The sequence below is a fragment of the Bactrocera neohumeralis genome, chromosome 4 (assembly GCF_024586455.1).
Source record: "Bactrocera neohumeralis isolate Rockhampton chromosome 4, APGP_CSIRO_Bneo_wtdbg2-racon-allhic-juicebox.fasta_v2, whole genome shotgun sequence".
Taxonomy (NCBI): Eukaryota; Metazoa; Arthropoda; class Insecta; order Diptera; family Tephritidae; genus Bactrocera; species Bactrocera neohumeralis.
The window spans coordinates 6,863,835-6,882,616 of record NC_065921.1 but is presented as its reverse complement, the minus strand read 5'-3'; the positions used below and the strand labels follow the sequence as shown (position 1 = coordinate 6,882,616).

At 37.2% G+C, this 18,782-nt stretch overlaps 2 protein-coding genes across 3 annotated transcripts in view; one reads left to right on the top strand and one right to left on the bottom strand.

Moving 5' to 3' along the window:
- LOC126756915 (protein immune deficiency) overlaps positions 1-18,782 on the top strand; it is a 243,375-nt gene that overhangs the window by 107,021 nt on the left and 117,572 nt on the right. The window lies entirely within an intron of this gene.
- The window catches only part of LOC126756906 (protein vestigial), a 39,502-nt gene that overhangs the window by 3,031 nt on the left and 17,689 nt on the right, over positions 1-18,782 (bottom strand). Inside the window, exons 3-7 of one of the 2 annotated variants that reach the window (XM_050470405.1) lie at positions 17,392-17,842; positions 14,262-14,513; positions 3,636-3,727; positions 3,278-3,468; positions 1,317-1,408 (exon numbers count right to left, since the gene is read on the bottom strand). In XM_050470405.1, coding sequence (XP_050326362.1) covers positions 1,317-1,408; positions 3,278-3,468; positions 3,636-3,727; positions 14,262-14,513; positions 17,392-17,842 — 1,078 coding nt within the window. The remainder of the gene's footprint in view (positions 1-1,316; positions 1,409-3,277; positions 3,469-3,635; positions 3,728-14,261; positions 14,514-17,391; positions 17,843-18,782) is intronic. The other variant, XM_050470406.1, reaches the window with a different exon arrangement.

Here is an 18,782-nt window from a genome sequence, read left to right as displayed (position 1 = left end):
AACACACCGTATACATACGAGTACATATACATACATATATGTATGTATTTTCTTTCAGGGGTGTACATGAGCGGCTTGAAATGTGTGGGTGGCAGTTCTTTTTAATTTTACGACAGAGACATTCCAGACTGGCGGCCATTTTTATTGTTTTATGGTTTTTGTCCTTTCGACCTCGTATGCGGTGAGCATATGTTACATATGTACATGTTAAGGCACATATGCTCGTGCTATGAAGTAGCATGTGTATGTATGTAAATTTTTCAGACCAACTTGGGGACAAGTAACCACCAAAAATGTTTTACAAATGTAACCGCATACATATGTACATAACATACATATACTCGTGTGTATTCGTGTACACACAAAAGAAGCACAAAGGGACGTTCGATGTTTGTAAGTAAACTTTTATGTGTTTACGGTCGAATAAGATACACATACATATGTAAATTTATGTAATATGTATGTAGATACATACACTTATGTGCGGTTTCACGCATATCCTTTTTTCAAAGCGAATTTTCGCCGCGTTCAAAAGGGTCCCTTGTGCTGAACTATGCTTTTAAACAGCTGGGGTTGTCATGGTTACCTTCATATACATACATATGTAATTGTTCATAAATTATATGTCTAAAAATGAATACCTAGTCATATGAAAGGACACTTTGAGGCTTAAATTTACTTTCATCTACTCCCATAAGCTCGTAGAAATGAAAGTCTAATGATATTTCTTTTCACAAATGGACGAACCAAGGTATAGCTAATCCAACTGCACGTCTGAAAGAGGTTTGGTCATTTGCTTATGCACAAAAAGTTGTCGCATTTGTCGGTTCATGCCTTTCTTCTAACCCAAATATATATTTTAGTACTTTTCTCTTTTTTTCAATCGAATGGCAGAAGGATTTTGATGAAATTCTGATATAATTTTGCTTTGCTAGGAATAACAAAGAGTTATGTCTTCTCAAGCTGAAACTGATGTGACTGAAAAACGAGACTTTCTTGTACAATTCTAGACATTGCTCCGACCGGTACCCGAATGAAGGAATAGAGGCAGGTATTCATACAAAAAATACCTTGAAAGGTGCTCTCAATTCAGGTTTTCTATCTTAATATGGTTCAAAATACATCAAAAGTTCAGAAAAAAGCTTGGACGAGAGCGGACATATTGTTCTGACCATGTGTATGTACAATACAATATCAACATTATGTACGTCATAATAAGTATTAAACTTTGTGAAAACTATATCTATGAATGTACATACATACATACATATATGTTTACATATGAGTATATACCCTTTTTGTGCGTGTCTACTCACCTGCCATTGTGGGGTAACTGGAATAGGCTGCCGCACTTTCGAGCGCATGCGCGGTCTGTTGGTCATGATGCAGTCTGCAATGAGAAAAGTTTCTAACAAATAAATATTTACATTAACATTTTTCGCAAATATCCAGTCCACATACATACATATATAAATAAAAACTTGTAAATTTATAAATAATATAATAAATAAAAAGTGCAAGGTAATGTGACTTCGAGAACAACATACATAATACCATATTAATTAAGGTGTTCCCGTTTTAATCTTTTTTTGAGCATCTTGAATTGCAAATGTGTCGAGCATATAACGGTGATCCAAGTAGAGGTAATTATTTCAGTATCCTTTTTTCGACAGACCACATGTCAGTCGTGTCAAGCTGTCATGTTATTTTTCTTCAGAAATGTTTGGCGTTTCATCATGGAAAGAGTTACACGCCTAAAACATTTACGGTTACAAATCGTTCAACTTTATTACGAAAATTCACGTTCTGTGAAGAATTTGAATTCGCTCAAATTATGGTCAACATAATCGGTCTACTGAGCGACACAACACTATCACCCATCTTGAGACCCAGCATTATTTATTGGATAATATTCGAACGAATAGACCACATTCAGCACGCAGTGAAGAAAATATAGCAGCCGTAGCTGAGGGTGTACACGAAGGCAGTGAAGAGTTGATTCGGCGCCGTTCGCAGCAACGACTTTGCGCATTTTAAGTCGAGATCTTCAACTGAAAGCGTACAAAATTCAGCTTGTGCAAGAACTGAAGCCGCTCTATCTTCCCAAGCGACATCGCTTCCGCTTTATGGGCTCTAGGAAAAGTACCAAAGCCAAAGATCCGACGTTTTTGAGCCAAATTTTGTTCAGCGATGATGCATTTTGGACGAAGAGAAACATAAAGAAATTCAAGAGCTGGCATTTTATCCAGAAAAAAACAACGGTTTGGTGTGATTTCTGGACTGGTGGAATCATCGGTCCATATTTCTTCAAAAGTGATGCCGGTGAAAATGTGACGGTCAATGGCGACCGTTATCGCACCATGATAACCGACTATTTGATGCCTGCAATTGAAGGTCGTGATTTCGGCAACATTTGGTTTCAACAAGACGGCGCCACTTCCTACACTTCGAATCAATTAATAGATATATATTGAGAGAATAATACGGTGAGTAGATAATTTCACGTTTTGGGCCGGTCGATATCATAGGCTTTTTCTTATTGGGATATGTAAAGTCTAAAGTCACACATGTCATTTGCAGGTTAGCAGTCCAAATGCTCGAACGAGCATATTCAACGGATGGACCATCTGAGGCGTAACCGCGGCAAACATTTGAAAGAGGTAATCTTTAAATGACAAATGGTTTTTCGAATAATAATAAAAATGTTCCTTTGAATTTGAAATTTATGTGTTATTTCTTTAAAAAGGTAGAGAACTTCGAAATGGATCACCCTTTATAATTATGCGATATCAGTGGTTCTGATAAATGAGCAGTTTCTTGATGAAAAGAGGACGTATGAAAAGATATCTCAAACTATCTTTGTCGCACAGACAAGCGGACATGACTAAACCAACTCAGCTCGTCACGCTGATTATTTACCATAAATATATATTTGTGGGGACTTCGACGTTTTCTTTAGGGTATTATAAACTTTGTGGTGTAAAACCACTTCCTCATCTCTCATACCTCCCAGAGCCACTTCAAAATTTGATTTTTAGTGTATTTATTTTAAATACAAGTGCATTCAATGATTTCCTGCATAAAAATTCTCTTTAATTCTAAGAATTATTTAAATCTCAATTGATTTAAACACCAGGAAAAGTATTCTTACAAAAAATTAAAATTGTAAATTTATTTTTTATTTTCGAGAAAATTTGAGCCCCCCCTAATAATAAGCGCACATTCGCATATTTAATCAAAAAAAAAGTATTAAACAAAATTTGTGTACTGCATTTACCTGGTACCGTGGCTATATTGCTGTGGCAGCCGTAGCAGGCTACCGTATTGCGCCATATTGTGGTGGTAGGCATGCGCGTGAGCGGCGTGGGCATGTGCAGCGTGCGCATAGGAGCCGTAATGTGCGGCGGCCGCATGTGGCACCCAGGGATCGGTTGCGTAGCCACCGTCCGATGCGTACAAATCGCCAACCTGAAAAACAGAGACAAAATAATCAGATGTTTGTAATGTCTTGGTCGAGTTCTTCTAGAATTTATAGGCTGTTACAATGTTAACTTGTTGTGATAACTTTATATTACTAGGCATCGCTTGCTTAACAAATTTGTAAATATTCATGCTTATATCTACGCTCATCATACCTGCGGATGTGCTGGTGCGGGTACGGGATGTACATAATTGCTATTCCAAAACGAAGGTGGGAAGTTTCTTGCTGACATGGGGCTACTCGTTTCTGTAAGAAAAAAATATGGAAAAATAATAATTTATTTTATTAGTTAGTTAGTTCTAAGCATTGCATGAAGTCCATAAATAATCCGTGTATAACTGAAAGTTGTTATGATAAACATCTACTATTTTACATTCCAGTTCATACTTTTGTTCAATAATAATTACAATTTGCCAATATATTGTATATAAAATTAAAATAACAAAGAAACTATCTATCTACCTTGAGAATCGGAAAAACATCTACTCTTATTTTACATATTTCTTTTTAATAGAATATTAAAAAAGTTTATAGATCTTCAGATTGTTAATTGTAGATCCTAGACCAAATCGTGTAGCCTGATGCAAATAATCATTGGTTACAGTATTTCTGTATTCCACTTCTATATAATTCCGAAAACTTGTTGACTGAAAGATTGTAGATCGGTCAATTTCTTGAAGATGACCAAGATGTCGATTAAAGATCCAATAAAACTCGGAAAGGATGTCAAAACAAAAATAGTTTCACAGTAAAATAAATCCAATATTTTTTCAATAGGTGGGTTTAGTGGTCTGTACCACTCGTTGTATACTGCGATCAGGTTTAGCTATATGAAGTCAGAAATATTGGGTAGTCGAAAAAGTCTTTTCGTATTTTGTCAATAGATGTCTTTGCAGTCGTATATCTCCAGTGCTACCAATCAAATTGTCTCATACCATATATTGTTGTAAAGGTGAAATTTTACGCTTGATTTTGGTTTGATTTTTGAAAGTTTACGAAGACGATGCTGTATCAGTTTGTGTAGTAAAACAATGGTTCGCTCGCCTTCGCTCTGGAAATTTCGATGTGAAAGATGCAGCTCGCTCTGTTCGACCTTTCGTTCAAAAGGTCAATAAAATTGTGGGAAACAGTAACCAGGACCGTCACATAAGCGGCCATGACATCGCTAAGAAACTTAACATTCATCATCAAACGGTTTTGAACCATTTAAAAAAGGCTGGCTACAAAAAGAAGCTCGAAGTTTGGGTACCACATGAATTGTCTGTGAAAAATTTAATGGACCGAATTAACATTTGCGATTCTTTGCTGAAACGAAATGAAATCGAACCATTTATGAAGCGAATACTAACAAGACACGCAAAGTGGATCGAATACGACAATAATGTGCGAAAGAGATCATGGTCTAAGCGTGGCGAAGCTCAACAAATGGTTGCAAAGCCAAGACTGACGCCTCGAAAGGTTATGCTGAGTGTTTGATGGGATTGGAAATGAATCAATCACTATGAGCTGATCCAGTCTGATCGAACGATTGATTCTACATTTTACAGTCAACAACTGATGAGATTGAGCAAGCAATCGAAAAAAACGGCCAGAACTGATCAACAGAAAGGGCTTCGTCTTCCATCAGGACAACGCTAGACCACACACATATTTGATGACTCGCCAAAAACTGGGAGAGCTTGGCTGGGAAGTTTTGATGTATCCGCCATATAGCCCTGACCTTGCACTAACGGACTACCATTTGCTTCGGTCAATGCAGAGCTCCCTTAATGGAGTAAAGTTGGCTTCAAGAGAAGCCCGTGAAAATTAATTGTCACAGTTTTTAAATACCCAAATTTTACAGGTTTGCTTCGAAAAAGAAGAAAACGCAAGCCTGACGGAATCCTTTTGTTGGTTTAAAACTCTAAAACTCTAAAAAAAACTTTTTTTATGTTTTTTTTTTATTTTTAAGAAATTCGTACGATAATAAATTATTTAACAAATAAATATTTAGCAACGCTAGCAACAAGGGCCTTCGGCTGTCTAAAAAAAAAACAGTTATTATAGCTATTTCGATTACTATCATTACATAAAAAATAAATCGCAATGTATTATGATTTTCGTTTTGTTCTCTAAGGTCAGTTAAGAAAATCTTGTAAGAAATTGGAAATATTCCGCGAGTATAAAATTACTGTCTTAATTAATGTCATATGCAGGAATGTTAATGTTTAAATTTCAAAAAGATTTTCATAGCTTTTTAGAACTCGCTAAATCTGCCACTCTTGCAAACACTACTTCACTCAATCCCATTCTTAAAACAAGCACCCTCTTGCTACAGCCACAGCTGCCGCCTCCACTGATTACCGCCAGCAATTGTAAATATTTTGTGGCATTCGTAGTTTCAATTGGTTGGCATTGAGGAATTGAAAGTGAATTTAAATGATGCCTGCGCTAGCCGCCGCTACCGACTTTCGGTGCAAGCGCTGCCGCAGCGGCCTAACACGGCGTGATGGAGACATCTTGGCGCACGTATGTATGCGCTTGTTGTTTGTCGTTATGGATTCGTGTTCGGTTTGTCTTGTTGTTGCTGCTGTTCATTTTCGTCTTTATTTAACTTTTTTTACTTTCGCGGTGTTTTGGTGCTTTTGGTGTGCTACGTGCGTATGTGTGTGTATGTTTGTGTTTACGCATGCACGTTAACGTGCCTCAATTGTGTTGGTATTAATGGGAATTCCTTAGCGTCATTTCGTATGCGCATCGATGGGCTGACGACAGTCTTCGCAGCTGACTGGCGGGACTGGTTACCAGCAGTTGCCTTCGGCTAACTGGAGCAGACTGGGGCATTGCTGCAAACAAGGAATTGGGTGTGTTTGCCCCCAATGCAACGCGTTGCATGTAAACATCAACCATGTACATATGTATGTATATATTTATACTGTGTATGTACTTTGTTGTTGTTGTCTATTTGCGCCCGATTTTGGCTGTGTGCTGGAGCCACTGTGGCACGCGGCATCCGAGCATTTGGCATAAGCAGAAGGCGTAATACGACGAGCCGCCGGCGACTGCTACTGGTGTGGCACCGAGCGCTTGCGCTGTTGTTGTTGTCACAATTTTGTAACATTCAAGCTGTACAGCGCTCGAGGAGTATCAAAACACATGTAGCGCGCACAAAGAGTGCAAACAAATGCGATTCCCGCACTAAATTGAGTTCGGAATGTTGTCAGTCGTTGGTAGAGTCAGACTCATCCGCGTCGCCATCGGCTGCGGCATCGCCATCATAGAGCCATGGCAGCAACAGCAACAACAAGAGCAACAGCAGCAGCCACATTAGCTGCCACAGCTTGTGCAACATCGTCTGCCGCCACTACCAAATCTAACCGCCTATTTATTGGTTAATGCAGTATGACTGTGCAGCACGGCGTTGCGCGCTGAGCGCTGAGCGTGCGACAATACGAAATTCCGGCTGTTGCATTCCATCGCAGCACTCGGCAAGTGTTGAGTAGTGTTTGCTGTTATTCGCTCTATTTTTGGTAGTTAAACTTCACGGGACTTAATAGTGCAAGCGTTTATGCATTTATTATTCCATGTGGTCACGTTCAATGAGCACTCTTGTACACACATACACATGTATGTATAATCATATAAACAAGCAGGGGCACATACAGACAGACGTGCCTTTATTTAGCTAAACTATTTCATATTAATGAGTTTAATTTATTGCAGTAATTGGTAAGTGAGTCCTTTTATTTTTATATCCGGCGCACTACTATGGCACTAGGGCATTATAACGCTATACGCATAACTGTTAATGGCAAACGGCTGTTTTAAATGGAAGAAATCGAGTTTGATATATGAGTATGTTCAATATATGTACATATTATTAGCAGTGAAAATATATAGGCGCCCAGCCATATAAAAGTGTTTCGTCACCTGAAATGCAAAATAACGTATCATCAAAAAATTCGATATTGAGTGCCTTATTGATTATGATTCGCTACTTCAAATTACAAACATAATATTACATATGTCCAACATTTTCAGGTTCTGCGCTCAGATATGTATGTAAACCAGTTTTAACCAATATTAAAAATTTTTTTCACTCAAGTTCCATTTTATGTCGTGTTTAATTCATGCCACTGTAAATTTCCGAAAATGTTGTTACGTTATTTTGCATTTCAGGTGAAGATTTGATGAACAGTTATTCGAGTATATTTGGAACGGGGTATTCAGCTACAGTTGATATGCCTGACATTATTATCACGGAACCGATCTCGTATTAGAAACCATCTAAGTCAGATTTCTCGATATAGAAAACTAACGAAAATATATCCAAATATACATATATATGTACATATGTACATACATAAGTTTTTTGGATAGATACTGAGAGTTGGAGAAGAAAGCGAGACTAAAAAAGAGAGAAGTCGAAATGCGTGAATACGAATAACTGGCCGACAGGGGTAATGCTCGAAAATTCTACGAAAAGATACGACGACTAAAAGAAGGTTTCAAGACCGGATCGTACTCTTGTAGAGCCCCCAGAGGTGATTTAGTAACTGATGTCCAGAGAATACTGAAATTAAGGAGAGAACACTTCTCCAACCTGCTGAATGGCAGTGAAAGCTTAACAGGAAATGGTGAGCCCGATTCCCCAATCTACGCCAACTACCGTGGGATAAGCCTACTTCGCATATAAGGTTCTATCGAGCGTACTAAGTGTAAGATTAAAGCTCACCGTTAAAACATTAATTGGATCTTATCAGTGTGACTTTACGCTTGGGAAATCAACAACTGACCAGGCTGGGCTGTGTAAACTGACGTTGAGTAATACCAAAAGTTCCGTCAGAATCGGGAAGAGCATCTCCAAGCCGTTCGATACCAAAGAGATTTCTGAGAAGGCGACTCCCTACCGTGCGACTTTTCAAGTTCTGCTTTCTCCAGACTGGATAAAGAAGCGGAGCAAATAGGTTTGGTACAAGTCAAGAGGAAATATCTCCTGTCATCAAACAAGCAGTCTTCGAACTCGCGGCTTGGCTCCCACGTCACTGTTGACAGTAATAACTTCGAAGTCGTAGATAATTTCGTCTATCTTGGAACTAGCATTAACACCAACAACAACGTCAATGTTGTCCGAGTCGATAAAAACACTCCAGCTTTGAGAGTATTCGACGCAGTAACCGTCGGGAGAAGCAGAGGAAGAGGAGACCTTCACAGCGAAAAGGAAGAACGACTGACGCGCTGTTGTAAACTCGACTATAATCGAGTAAGCCGTATCTACGCCAATGAACAAGAAGAAGATGGTTAGGTTCTCAAACAGGCATATTTTCAAACTATGTATATTAAAGTGACTAGGAGATAGTAGTTTATAAAATTAGCCTCTGTGATCGCCGTTTTTACATAGTCAAAATGCTTCCTTGCCATTAAGTATATATGAATTCCCACTCTTGAATGGTTCATTCTACTTTTCTTCTGTAATTTTTATTAATTAATAAGATCAAGCCTACCGCATTACTAATAGCCGTGTAGTGTCCTTAATGGCAGATCAATTGCTACCTATAAGAGATAAGCGCGGGCTACCAAGGGTTGTCGCCAACTAATTTACTTTCTTTTACCTCCAATTAACGCATTTGCTAGCGTACATATAAAGATATGTATGTATTAGTAGCAGAATGGATTAAGATGTCCTGCTGCGCCTACGTGTGTTCCCTGACAGGCCTGTCACGTGCACCGCTGCACGCAAAGAACCAGCATTTCCCTACTTTTATGTATGTATGTATAAGTGTATACCTGTGTGTATATTGGTGCATATCAAGGGGCGTTACATGTTATTTATTGCGAATCTGATAAGCGCGCTTGATGAGTTTATCTCCACCAGACCACACACACGCACACCAAACCAGAAACGAGAGTAGAGAGTATATAAAGAGGAGATATGTGTGTAAATATGTATGTTTACAAGTCGATATGAGCGCATGCATTCCTTGCACTAGAAGAAAGTAAGCGAGCAGTCCCACTAAGGCATTGGTTGAATGCCTTCGGCTGCACTTCGCGCACCTTTCATTGAAGGTATGCGCGGCCGGCAACCGCAAAAGCGAGCAAGCAAGGACCGCAGAGTGAACGATGATGCAGTTGTTCGACTTTTAGATTTAAAATTAAATAAACGCCAAGAAAAATAGTCAACGTCGAGGACGGACAAAATCGGTAGCAATAATTAAAAATAGCTTGACATCTGCATGTGATGCGGAGCAACTGTAGAATTGTAATGCAACAATCAGCAAAAACAGCAAAAAAGACACATGTGTATGTATGTGCTTGTGCTTGGTGTTAGCGTTGTCAACGGGCTGCGGCGAAATTCGATGAAGATACAAACGGTTTTTTTCCGCGGCTGTTGGCACACGTTTTAGCCGCCGCTGCTGCGCTAGTTGTTCTTATTGTTGTACAACTTAGTTTTGTTGCTTGCGTTGCATTGTGGCGCGCACAAAGGAATTTCATCGAATTTCGGTTGGCATCTAATTAAATTGCTTTCGAATCATGAATATGCCATGGCTGAGCGAGTCAGCGAGCCAGTGCGTCAGCAACTCAACTTCGTGCCGCTGCACGTACACCACATCTTTCTGCATACATGCATGTATGTTTGTGTGTGTGTGCGTTCATATATCGAAGTAAGGCACACGCGGATATTTTTGGGAATCACTGCGCGCCGCTTTAGCTCGTTTTAAGCGTTTTATGCGCGCAACTAATGAATTAATGCAGTGCGGCGTTGGCATTGCAGCGGCCGCAAACCCGAAACAGTTGCGCGACCACCACCCATTGCATGCGCCCGCTGCAACGGCGCATTCCAATGCAAATACCGCACAAAAAAAGTATAATGGAAAATTGCAAAAGCAAAAATTACAAATGTCGAGGAGCAAAAGCATAACCCAACTGTTGTAATGTGTGGGGCACCCTGTAGTTGGGGAGTAACTGGTTTTACCTGGTATTTGGCTTGCTTGGGCGAAAATATCAGCTGTTTGTCGGGCCTATCGAGGAAAAACTAGTGTTGGAAGGGTTCATATCTAAATTATGTGGTATAATATATAAGACTTAAGCAATTCTTACAGACATTTTGTATGAAAAAAATTATTTCGATGAGTTTTCTGAAGCCACTTTGACTATACGAGTCACTGTCGAAGAAAAACTTGAAAACGGTGTTTTATAGTTTTGTTGTTATTGTTATAGCACAATTCCGCCAAGTTTACAGTCCTTGACAGGACAAAATTCCACATCCGTTCCGGTTCCTAACAGATGTGGGAACGCCCTGGACGGCTGGTTCGTTGCCAAAACACTATTGAAGTTTTGAATTTTCATGATACTCTGAGATTTCTGGTGATTTCGGGTTGAAAAAGTGTATGAGTGTTCTGCGTTTGCTGATTTCTGACATAAGTATTCGATAAAAAAATTTCTTAAAAAATTGTTTTTTAAACCATAAAATGTTTTTTTTTTTTCATTAGTCAGTGAAGCCTGATTTTTCCAGAATACATTACAAATTGTTTCTTTCTTGCATTCTGTATGAATTTATAGACACAATAATCAAGTTCTTTGAAGAAACTTCAGTTAATGTCTAATATTTCTAATGAAAAATCTAATTTTATCAGGCTAAAGACGACCAAAATTTTCAATAAAATTCAATTTCTTTTTAAAAAGCCGCCATTTTTAATTTTTTTTCCTACCGTAGGTCATTGGACTGACATAATTTTTTAGATTTTGCAGCAATGGATAACCTTCTTAGTGCCATTGGAGATCGCGTGTAATTTGGATAAAAATTTAATTTTTTTCTTCAAAAATTTTATTTCTTATTATTAATTAATTTAATTGATACAGTTGGTATACCCTTAAAGCTTTAAATAAACATTTGTTTTTTAATTCTACATATTTCTAGTAGTTATTCTAAGAGATCTTGAGGAACTTATCACAGAGTTTTCAAAAATCAGTGACTTGATTTCAAATTTTTTTTAGACCTACCAAACAGCCACCCTGTTAAATTTAATGAACCCAGCAAAAGATATGTATACTTTTCGTATTACTGTCTCGTGCGCGTATCGATTAAATGCGTTTTTAATGATTCTATTTCTTTTAAGGGCATTATTTATAAATACAATTTTAACAGCACAATGCCTTCCTTCCTTTATATCCACGCTTTAACTCCAATGCTAAAGCATCATTTGTATGCATGTATGCGCATACGTACGGTACATATATTTAAGTATGTATTAATTATATACAAAAGGCATTTTTTGCCATCAAAGTATGTATGTACAGTGTTGCATTCGTACATACTACATACACACATACCAATAGGTACCTACAAATGCTTGTACTCTTTGGGGAATTCTTGTAAGTGTGCCACATTCCAGTTTGGTGTTGAAGTTCAAATACTTTAAAGAACTGAAATTTTCGAGATTCTTGCAATTACAAAAATACATACATATGTATGTCCTGCAATCGATTTTTGGCATAATTAATTACTTTCACTTTAATTATGGTAAGCGTATGCGAGTTAATGCGTGGATAAAGTTGTGTGTAACAAAAGTTGTATACAAAAAATATATACATAAATAGAGATAAAATAAGAACAAAAAAAAAAAAATTACTTTGAGGAAGTATACATGAAGATTTTTGTTGTGTTTTTGCATGAAAGGGTAAAATAAAAAAAAAACAAATAAAATAAAAAACATTTAAATGAAATTATCTTCAAAAAGTAAATGTCATGAACCAATCTAACGTTTCAAATAAAGAACCGATGAGATTTTGCAAATTTTATGCGTTTTTTTTTAAAAAAAAGTTATCAAGCTCTTAAAAAATCACCCGATATATTGGAAGTGAAGGAGGGGCTAAAAACAATGATTAATTAATCCATTTATATGAAAATTATATAAAAATGAGGAAAATTGAGAAAGATTTTTCTGTTAAAAATTATCGCAAATACATATATAAAAAACCAACCAAGGATTACTCAAAATCTGATTTCTGGCAATATGACGTCTTCACAAAAAAATCGTTTTTTGCCCATAGCTTTGCAATTAAAAATCGTAAATATTATTGATAAATCTTATTTCTTTGATTATATATTATATAACAAATATTTCTATTTTATATCAATATTTCAAGTAGATCGGTCTAGACGTTTTAGAGAAATTTTCCTCACCAATGCTAAAAACAGCGTTTCTGGACAAAGCACTTTTAATAATTTAAAATTAACTAAGTTCAAATGAATTTCGCAAACATATTTTTCAACCCTTTTTTGGATCGACCACGAAGCGTTAACACTTTCGACTTTTTTGAGACATAAAATATTTTCATGTTAACTACACTTAATAATTCAAGGTCAAAAAAATAAAAAAAAATTAAATAATTTGTTAGGCAACGCCTCCCACAGTGTAAAATTAATTTCAGTTATTATTTGTGTTAGCAAAACTCATTTGTGTCAAATAAATCAATTTTATTGACACCCTGTGGTGCTGTCAATAACCACCGCAAAACAAAACAACAAATCAAAAATGATTGTTCATGCACTGCACTTGAATATTTCTCGCTTTTTTTGGTAAAAAAAAACATTTGTGGTAATGAGTCCGAACACGCTGATGAACAAGCAAAAAGTATGCAACATGAAAATTGAAGAAGACGCGCAGCGAGCCACGTGAAAGTAAAAGTAACTAAATGGCAGAAAAACGTCAAGGGGTGAAATGAGACGTTGAAAGACGGGAAAAAAGACAAGTCATGTGCTTAAGACAACGCGTTTATCTTCATTAAATGCGGTAATTAATTTCGCGAAATCGAAAAGAACAAGCAGCAAGTGTCTGGCAATGACAGCGAAAGCAGCAGCCAGCAGCGGTGCCAGCGGTTGAGCGGTTAAGCGACTGCAACGCCACGCCACGCCTTGACTAATTTATGAAGTTATTGTGTGCGACAGAAAGTGCTGTTTTGCCAAAGAATCAAATCCAACAAAAACAAAAGCAAAACAAAGCAGACGTGCAATATTGAGATATCAAACTGAGGCAGCAGGAACAATTTAAGCAAAACTCGTGTTAATTTCTTGTACACACTCATTATGACATGGCAGTTTTGTATGTTAATAAGTATGTAAACACGTGAGAAGAGGGGCTACGGGGGTTGACAAGCGCCAAATACAAGAAAAGTGAAGTTTCTTTAACGCTTTAATCACTTTAACACATTTTTGTGTCCCTTAATACCCGCCCGACAAACTTGGCGGCTAACCGAGGAAGGCGCGTATGTTGCGCCACTGCACTGACAGTTACATGACAGCAGCCGCTTTTTGATCATCACAAACGCCACACGCACACAACCACACAATCACGATGACAATCAGCCGTGGCGCATTATAAAAGGCATCATTAGTCATGTAAATCAAAGTGGCGAAATTGGTGCGAGCCTCGCACTTTCACGAGCGACGAGCGACGCCGAAAAGCGGCAGTTTTCAAGTGCGATTTTCATGGAAAAATTGACGCAAGAGAAACCACAACCAGCACACACTCACATACACACATCCATATACATATACATATATATACTTCATGCAACGCGATTTCTTTGGAAAATGTGCAGTTGCAAGTGTTTCTTGCTTTATTATCGCCAACACCATCTTCAACCAACACTGCCAAATATGCATATAGTTACTTTCAGTATTCATGTATGTGCATATATGTACATATGTATGTGTGCCGTCACATTTTCATGCACAAATATGCATTGTTGCAGAAATATGTGTTTAATTGCTTGGCATTCGACTATTTTATTGACTCACCTTTGCTGTCTTTGTTGTTGAAGTTGAGCGCCCGCGAGAAATGCTCATCCACCACGCTGGCCGTGTCGCCGGAATAGTTTGTGAATACGACGCAGGTGGCTGATAAGTATTGTGCTCTGCCCTGTCCATTGACATTCGATGTGTCCAACGGCAGGGGCAGCTCCTTGGCCTGAGCTCCATGCAAGTTGTGACGAGGTGAATCGGGACTCGATGAGCAGGAGGACTCATTGTGATGCGAACCCACCAGACGTGCTATGAAGATAAGAAGATGATGCTTAGAAAATTGTGTAAAAAATGTAGTTTATTAAGCAAAAAAATGAAATTAAAATTGCAATGAAAATTAAAATACTAATATTTTTGAAATCATATTTAACTGTAATGTTGAGGAAGATTCTCCGAAGCGACTTGACCGTTCGAAATTTTTACGCGATTTTCCTATATGTACATATTTGTCATTTATTGAAGGTATAAGATTTTAATTAATATTTCCGAGGTGTAAATTTTTTACCAAAATTCAACTTTTTTTTGGGAGGCCGTTAAAATTAAAATTTTAACTAGTCCTTCGACTATTCGAGCCTATAGCAATAATATTTTTTGGTTATATGTTATTTTTTAGTTTTGAGATCTAAGCAGACAAATCTTCTTCACCGCTAGACATTTTTTCACTTTCGCTTTTTGAAGTTCGTAATCCAAAATTTTTCAAAATAATTTCTTTTTAGAGTTTAACCTTCATTAAGGAGTTACTTGGGTTTACGTTTAAAAAAATCTAATTTTTTATTATCTAAAGTTTCAAGCTGATTCGAGAAATAATTTCGGAGATACAGCCTTGAGAACTTGCGCTCTCCAGGCAAGCTAGGCTGAGCGCGCCGTCTTGAAACGCGTTTTTCTTGAAACTGTGAAAGTTTTGAAGTCGGTTGAGGGGAAATGACCGAGTTTAAAATGTTTTCCTTCAACAATTTCAGAATTTCTTTTTTAATTGTGTATGTTTGTAACAATAAAAAATTCTAATAAAATATTTCATTTTTATATGAGAAAAAAATTTTTGAAAAAAGGGTGTTTTTTTGCCCAAGGAAACCCACGTAACTCCTTAAGCTAAAATTCTCAAAAAACGCGGTTTTTCTGATTTGAAAGTGCATATAACAACTTAATATGGAATCAGGTCGTTAAAGGTTTAATTCTTCTGTAGAATAGTTCACCATAGCTGATGACATCTTTTTTTATCTTAACGACTGAGTCATTACTTTCGCTTTTATGAAACTGAATAAAGAAGAAAGTCGAATAAGTGTGATGAGCCATGAACGCAGAGTTGGCGCAATATGATTTGGTTCACTGTTGATTGGAAGACTGTTAAGGAATCGTAAATCAATCGCTTTGTCGAACGAAAAGTAGCTCTGTCATTAACTGATTAGGAATCGAGATGAAAAGATATCATGCTCGTGGTGAAGCCCTAAAGCATTTTAAAAAACCTTCGAAAGACTCTTGAAATTTTATGGAAATATTTTTCGTAGATAATTTAAATTTTGGTTATAAAATGGTTATATGTATATTGGTTATCATACACTCATATTGAAACAAAATTTGAGTTTTGGTTATATACTGGTTATTATATCAGACAGCAATTTTCGGTTTTCTTTTGATGATATGCTCCTTTGACTGCCGTAGATCAATAAAGAACAATTATTCTTCATTCTTAGAGTAACTAGACATAAATACATATATGTATATGTATGTAGATCTTTTCGTCCTTAGTTTTATCCCATATGAGATTTCTCTCTCCAATCGAAATAAAATAATATATGTAAATGATTTTACCGCCATACTTTATAGACATCAATTATGACGAGCTTAATATATGAATAAATTTATTTCATGAATATTCCCCGGAGTCTCATTGGATCCAGTTTATGCGCAACATAACCTAATTAATCTATTTAAACATAAAAAATCACAAGACTTTTTGTTGTCACAAACAAGTTTATTGCTAGTTTCACACAACAACCTAGTTGACTAAAAAGTTGATACAACCAACCATATGTAGATATGTACATATGTATATGTGTCATCGTAAAAGTCGTTAATTAACGAAAGAGTTTAAAAAATCGCGGAAGACACACATTTCGCTTGTCATTTAAAGCATAAGCACATAAATCAGTGCAGCTTGTTGATTAAACACCTCTGACTTAGTAAAGTCAAATAAGCTTTTGACAGTTTGAATTCGCCAACAAATTTAGTAATAAACATTTCATTTGTTTAATTTTTGAAATATTTCTGAACACTTCCTTACAACACGAATGTGCGATGAGATGGGCAATCAAATGTATGAATGTATGTTTGGCATGTATGTAGGCAGTAACAAAACGAAATTAATGGAAACGAGAGTTAATGACATTGAAAAATCTGAAAAATTTTTGCAAATTAATTAGCAGCGGCAACGCGCTTGTCACTAAGGCGCGCGCGCATTCAACCACAAAAGCTTACGCACATACACATACATATGTATATAACTACATAACTACATAAGGATATACATTTGTATATAGATATATGGTTGATGTTCGCAAATATGTAGATATGTATGTGGAGTAAATATATTAAAAATTCGTCTGTGGAATGTGAAAAATTCAGATGGACTTGACTTGACTTAAGACGAAAGGAGAAGTACGAATAAGTCGCGCGCGCTGAAAACGCTCGCCTAAGCGGCGCAACGCGACGCGACGCAGTAAAGAGTGCGCAACCGCATTCCGATCAAGGCGCAATGCGGCTACTGGAATTCACTGCCAACACCTGCCCGCCAACTACACATATTTCAGTGGATTTTTGTTTGAGTCAGAGCGTGTACACATACATACATACAACTGTACATATGTATGTACAAGTTAGGTTGATCGCTTTCAAACAAAAAATGGTGAATATTCGCGGCGACTTGTAAAAATATTTGTAGAATTCGGCAGCAATGATTAGATGTCGCATAAATTTTGCGCTCATAAAAATTCTTTGGCGAATGCCGATGTGAAATTTAAATATTTTTCAATGCCGCGCCGCGAACTACATACACACACACACAAACATAAAAAAAATATTTATAATATTCAAGTTTGGCATGCATAGTTTATTAACGGTTTACACTTACCTTCGGCATCACTTCGTGGCACCCCCAGATCCTCTTCTTTGGTATGCGCTCTGCTGTGCTGTATCGCGCTGTTGACCGCTACGCTGCCGCCACCGCCGCCGCCCAGCACTACTCCACCAGCGCCACCGATCACAGAGCCGCCGATGCCCGCACTAACTCCAGCACTTCCAACATTACCGCCGCCACCGCCTCCGCTGCCGGGCACAACACTGCCGCTGCTGCCGCCCAGTGGCAGACTCGTCGCTGCGCTTAAGCTCGCCGACTGATTGGCGGTTTGCGCCGCTACGGCGACGACTGCGGCGGCGGTATTGTGTGCGGCCGCTACTGCTGCAGCGGCGGCATTCGCACTCACCGCCGGCGGTAGTATGGGACTGCAGGGTGAGTGTGAGCTGCCAGAGGCGCTGGATGAGGCCAATTGCACGCCAGACGACGAGTACAGATCCTGATTGAACTGTGTAGAGTATTGATGGTAAAGAAAAATATTATGTTGTAGTAAATTGTATATAAAATATAATAAATAAAAATAATATATAATAATATTCTCTAACCATAAACAACTATAAGTATGTAAATTGTATTTCAGTTAAATATTTAGTTGCGCTTTGATAATTCGACGCACAAACAGGAGAGTCTATACAATTGAAGCCTTCTTTAACAGTTCTTTGGCTTTTTATATCAAGTTTTTACTGTCAGTTTATTTTACCCAAAAATTTTAAACTTAATGTCGCTGGACTTTTTTAAAATTATATCTTCATGGGTCAGATTTGTAGCTCAGATCCAGCAGATACGCCAGGTGAATCGTAGATTGCTTTATAATGCAAACATCTATTTTATTTTTCAACATAATTCTTACACTTATTTCAACTTTTTGTGACAGTTCTAGAAGTCAAACAAACCAAGCCAGCCTGAATTAGGTTAGCTAACATTGTACTTCCTCTAACTGTCGTTAAAAATTCTCAATAATGATTGGTTATGAAAAATAAGCTATTCGTAACAAGCAATTGATTCATAATTATTATTCTTAGGTAGCTTTGGATGAAACTGAAATTTCAAAGGCGAACAACAATAGATAAATTGAAAAAGCTTTAAGAGCTTAAAACAAAACTATCGTACTCCATTTCTCGTGTAATATTTTCATAAACGATTATATATTATAAGTATACTCCTTAAAATAACCCTATTTTTGAGATTTATTGGGTATTAAATGGTTAATTTATTGGTTAGTTGTCTAATTAAACTAACAATAATGAAATTGACACATTCAGAAAAAATTAAAAAATATATACATACATATGTTTGGCTTTTTATTTGTTGTTGTAAAACATATTACTGAGTTTGTACGATAAATCTACTTTAAGTGGCACACCCAGCTTGACAGCCTTTGAGCCTTT